Below are 6000 nucleotides of genomic sequence, written 5' to 3'. Positions count from 1 at the left end.
CAGCAAGGCCAAGCCGCAAGACGTCCGAGCATTTCAGTTTCGCGAAGTCGAGATGAGGCCGCACGTGCGTATTACTGTCGCAGCTACTGCGTTTTTACTGATTCATTGATTTATAAAGACAAAGAAAGAAAAATCTAAAAGGTTTTGGGTTAAAAAAATATAAATATGAAAGTTGACTTGATTTTTCCCTTCTGTATGATCCCATCCAGGGCTCAATCTTCTTCATCAAATCCGCTGCGGGGTCGTTCATTTCCCGGCTTATATTTATGCCGCATGGATCGGCGCATGCGTTTGCCTTGGACGAGCTGCGTACTGACTGAGCGAGTAGCCTCGCGAGGCAAATGCTCGGTCAGTACGCGGCTAATAAATAATAATTGGTATAATAATGTTTTCTTAAATGTATGTACTTATGTAGGTCCATTTTATTTTCACGTATCCTTTGAAACACATATCATTTAAACGATTGCATGATTTTAAATCTTATCTAACTTACATGAAAATCTTCGGAACGAATTAAGCACGCAAGTCGAGAACTAACTGTAAAAACCAATGACGGAAATCGCATTAACCTACGCACAATGTCCAATATTAATTTTGAAAACTGTTTCCAAATAACTTCTTTGAACATTATGTGATTACCCCTGTAAGTGTTCTGTTTAAATAAGTACAATGTTATAAAATTGTATTTGTTGCGATATGAAATACTAATAGTAAGGTTATTAATTTGAAAAAAATAATGAAAACATAATATCGTTCAGCAGTTACATAATATATTATTTAGAATTACGTTAGCCTGTACAATATTGTGATTTAATAAACCATTTTTCTTATTGAATGAATAATTCTCAATATTTGAGAAAGTAACATTCTTTATTGGACATTACATAATTTTAAAACACCTATAACGGGACTCGAATCTGCTTACACTTGGATTCATGATAAATTCAGGGCGAGTTGGCCTTCGAGGCTCAGCGTAATTCCGGCTGGGGTGGTATTTCTTGATGCGTCTTTCAAACCGTCCAATAGTATCGTCCAATTTTGATGTAGCAAATCATATTAAATTTGTCATGTAAGGTCATAATATAATATTAAGAGGGCAAAGCCGCCGCTATCGAATGTTTTCTCCTGTGTCTGTGGAAACTGCTCGAATACTTGCAACGGAAAGTGCACATGTCACAATGAAATGTCTTTTCGGAACCTAGATTCTGCAGTGCCTTCTTTTCATCTGTCTTTTTTAATTTGTGCTTGAGCAGACTGCTCGCATTCTTGAATTGGTACAGACAGACATCGCACTTGAACACTGTCACTCCGGCGTGCGCCAGACCGTGAATTTCGAGGGCTTCTGAATATTTTGTTTTGAAATTGCAATCTGCGCATTTGAAGAAGGATTTCACCGCTGCTTTGTCGTCGGGCACGGATTCAGAGAGAGGATCGGGGGAAGGAGGCATTTTGTCTCTGTGGCTAGACCTCATGTGACATTTTAAATTGTCAAGGCGCGTGTATTGACGTGGACACAACTCGCACTTGAATTTCTCTTCATGCGTCTTACGATGCCGGTACATGCTAGACATGTGCTTGAATGATGCGTCGCACACTCCGCAAGTAAAATTTCCAGCATTTTTATGCGTCAACATGTGCCGTCTCAGTTCGGCACTGAAAGCCCCAACGAAATCACAAACATGGCATTGGAGACCCTCTCCGAGGTGATCTCGCACGTGTTTCTTCAGAGAGGATAAATGCTTAAATTGGCCTGTGCATATGTGGCATCGGTAAGGCGTTTCTCCTGTGTGCGTTCTATTATGACATTTCATCTCGCTAGGTCTCCTGCATGTGTAATCGCAGACGCCGCATTGCAAGGGTTTTTCATCAGTGTGAACCATAATATGTTGCTTCAAAGCAGCTTTCTGATTGAACTTGTGAGAGCAGACGGTGCATTCAAACTGTTTGATCCCTGAATGAATCAGTTGATGTCTTTTCAATCTGCCTGAACTGGTAGTGGTGTATGAACACATATCACATGTGTGAGTTCTCAGGAATCCGTGTACAACTCGGACGTGCTCTTTTAAATCTCTAAAACATTTGTATTTTTTGTCACACTTTTGACAGTCGAAAGGCCTTTCTTCCGTATGAGCCTTGCGGTGATGGACGAGGGTGCTGAGGCGGGCGGCTCCGAAGGAGCAAATCTCACACAGATACTTGATCTTAGATCTGTCATGTTTTAAAATATGTTCTTGCATATAACTTTTAGTTGAACATTTATATGGACACACATCACAAAACAACAGAGTCGATTCTCCACCGTGCGTGAGTCTGTGACATTTTAAATTATAGTATCTTTTGCAGACGAATGGACAGAGTCGACATTTGTACACTTTTTGACCCAAGTGTAGCATCCCATGGATAGTCATCGTGGCTGAAAACCTGCATCTAAAAGGGCAAACTTCACATTGTAACGTCGGTTTCACATCGCATGACATGTCTTCATACAATTCCAGGTGAAATGCCAGGTGCTTCTCCATCTCTATTGAAGAGGGGAAAACCATGAAACATATATAGCAGACATAGTTATATCTGAATACTACCATCTTGGATAAGTTAACAACGGGAACGCTTTGAGCCGCCAACACTTCTTTTTTAATATCTTGCTGGTAGATTGAAATATTGTTGACATCGATGTCCGAACATATTGATTGCGTCTCTTCTTTGATTTTAATATCGATGATAGGAAACATGTCAGGCGTCAGGTTATGTTCGCCAGAATTTAAAGAAATTCCTATGCCACCAGTGTTACATGGAGAACTCGTTGAATTATTAACCTAGAAAAGAAGAAATTAACAAACATCAGTATAAAAAAATATTACAATTTCCCACTTTCCATTGAATAAGTTTGTTCCGGGTTTAACTCTCAAGGTAAAAGGTGTTTCTGTTATGTGTTCCAATACAGTCCTCATGGCTGTAGTTTTCAAACTATTACAACCATTAAAACTTTTACAGTGTGGATAGTCAACGTAACGTCATCTAGAATGTAATGCAAGAAAATTTGCAAGGCATTTCAACAGACATCTCATGTCTTCAAATCTTATTTGGCTTGGTACATAGGTATTTCTACCTATGTACCAAGCCAAGGAAGGTTACTGACATTCTTATTAATGAAAACTGAAATAAATTGCAATATTTAACATTTCAAATGATTATTCCTTTGATTTTGATCACTTTTTCATAATCACAGAAACACCCCGATTGTATTGCAACATCAAGAATGAGGGACTGGTATGCATTATCATTGAATAAAAATCATTAATCGGTGCACGTACACACGTCAAAACCACAATATGAATTAATAAGATAGAAATCAATCGCTATGGACCAAGATTTTGAAGCTGGACTCCGTTTATTACTTTATGACGGTCAGGCCATAAATCACAAGAAACACAAGGTGCGCTAAGTGTCCTCGAGTATTACCAATATAATTAGTGTTTTGTTTACGTGACAAATTTTAATGCATATTATGATACAAATGTGACTAATGAAAATAACATATTCTTTAATACGGGTTTAAGTTTATCCCGAGAATATTCCCGGATAAAACTAAGATTTGGAGACACTGACAAAATTTAGAATCAAGGTATACCTATAACCATAATGAGGCCCTACATTTGGTGTGAAGCATAAGCAGTTGTTTATGCCTATGCCCAAGACTGAGGTCGCCACACACCCAAGTGTGTTTTGACTGAGTTTATAGAGACTTTCTAATAAAAGTGCCCATGGAGAGAAGAGTACGGAGAACTAACAAAAATATATGATTCTAATTAATTTATATATAATATGTAAAAACAATACGGACATACTAAACTATGTGAAGAGATCTTCACATCTGCAATAAGACACCGCAAATTTTTTAAAAGGATTATAGTTGGCCTTTGTGGCGACCGGGTCGGACGGCCCGTTGGGTCCCACAGCCGGTTGGACTGACTCGAGCATCTCTTCCCTTTCGGAGCACATTCTCGGATATTAATGTTATGTTAATGTGTTAGTGTAAATGTTAGCAATTCAATAAAAATGTTTTATATAATTTTTAAAAAAAGTATTACCTGCCTAAGTATAATATGGTATATTTTATTAGTATACAAACAACATGTAAAAATACCTTTTTTTCAGAAATTATAGGTACTTAAAAGAACATTTTAATGACCTGGTGACATTTCACAAAAATGGAAACTGCCGTTTTTGTTTATAAGCCCTTTTGTATTGTACGGAATATAATGACAAATACATTAACATCACTCGAAGCACAACAACACGCGCGTGTTTGAGCATGTAACTAACCATGTTCAAACACGCGCGATACCATGATCTTACTCCCTACTTCATTTATCGTTTGTCAATTTATGGCTACGGCCGTATGTTGTAGTTTAACCACTGGGAAATGCCAATAGAAATGGCTTATTTCAAAAAAATACTACCACATTCTTAGGTCAATAATTATTATAAAGCAATCATTATTCGTAGGATGTTTATCACATTTCAATGGTCAAAGACATAGCTTAAGCCGCGTTGACACGGTCCAAGTACGATCCAAGTACACTTGGACCGAGTGTCATCCAAGTACACTCGTATGAGACATCTTCATACTAATTATTCCTATCCAAGCTACTTGGACCGCGTCCTACTCATCCAAGTTAACTTGGATAGGAATAATTAGTATGAAGCTGTCACTTGGATGACACTCGATCCAAGTGTACTTGGATCGTACTTGGACCGTGTCAACGCAGCTTTATAATCAGTAACTTTAGAATTATCTTCAAATGTGTTAAACGTGCCCATTTCTTTGAATAATAAAATGCCTAAATTCTTGTCAAATTTGGGATCACAAAGATTATAAAATATATTTTTTTATCGTAAATATGTCACTATATAATGTTAACATTAATTTTACTAATGGTTTTGTGAATGCGTTTAAAAATTAATAAATCTAAAAAATTTAACACCACTGCACATGGATGTACTGAAATATGACTATATTATTCTAAAACATTAGAGCGAGATTTAAAAGAATACTATTTTATGTAATAAAAATACTTTATGCAGTCATCAAATATGTAAAATAAATATAAAGGATAATAAGGCTTCAAAATTATATAAATAGATCATCTACAACGTTTAAGGAATGTACAGGGTTATGCTCTGAAAATTCCATAAAAACTCCATTTTGACCTACGCTGAGCATGTGGGCCGTTAATGTCTTGGTAAAATTCATCAATCGTCGATAGACCTCAGTCACAAAAACGATATGGAGTAAAAAACTTATGCCCCGCGGCTGAAGAAACTTCACTTCGACACGTTAGTTTTTATTATATTATTATTAATTAAAAAAACTATTACGTTTTTTGTCAGCTGTCTTTCTGTAGATAGCTTCTTTAAAGTAATTCTTTTTCTTCTATTTTGTTTTACACTTTTCATAGGCTTTTTATTCATTTTTGGTTTTTTACGTGTGATCTTCGTGGGTTTTTTGGGTCTCTTTCTGACACTGATAGCACTTGGCTGATCTAACTTCACATTTTCCAGATCGGTCAGCTGCCGCCTCTCTGATTCTCGTTCTTCGGAGTCGTCCTGCCGTACAATCAATAATTCTTCCTCCTGCCCGATAATTATTGACATATTGTTACATAGGAAGAATACCGTAAAAATATTTCAACAGTATACCGTACGGAAGTTAATTATAAAACTTATTAACATTCAAATCATAATGAAATTACTGAAATAACAAAGTGCTAATGAATACTAAAAATAGTAAAAATAATGCCAAACATCAACTTTGACTTTGACAGCTGAAAAATTGACGCAGTCCGCAGTCAGTGTTGCCATCTTTTCAAAGTGGAATTATAGTACAGAGCTTCCAAAATTATAGTATTTGGGGGGAAAATACAGTACGCGTTGTCATCTGAATCTGTCGAAAACGTAGGTATAGGTTTTTTGTTTCTCAGAAGAAAACGGAGATTT

At 36.6% G+C, this 6000-nt stretch overlaps 1 protein-coding gene across 1 annotated transcript; it reads right to left on the bottom strand.

Moving 5' to 3' along the window:
* Positions 1-750: 750 nt before the first annotated feature.
* Positions 751-5854, bottom strand: LOC147075990 (uncharacterized). Its single transcript, XM_085942328.1, has 2 exons — positions 5383-5854; positions 751-2816 (listed from the first exon to the last, which is right to left on the bottom strand). Exons 1-2 carry the CDS (start codon positions 5656-5658, stop codon positions 1089-1091), a joined length of 2004 nt encoding a protein of 667 aa, XP_085798454.1. The 5' UTR covers positions 5659-5854; the 3' UTR covers positions 751-1088.
* Between the last annotated feature and the right edge of the window lie 146 nt (positions 5855-6000).

Source organism: Rhyacophila brunnea, unplaced genomic scaffold, assembly GCF_057557595.1.
Source record: "Rhyacophila brunnea isolate RB1 unplaced genomic scaffold, BYU_Rbru_1.0 scaffold_14, whole genome shotgun sequence".
NCBI classification, from domain to species: domain Eukaryota; kingdom Metazoa; phylum Arthropoda; class Insecta; order Trichoptera; family Rhyacophilidae; genus Rhyacophila; species Rhyacophila brunnea.
Note: the sequence above shows the minus strand (reverse complement) of the source record. Positions and strands in the feature narration are given on the sequence as shown.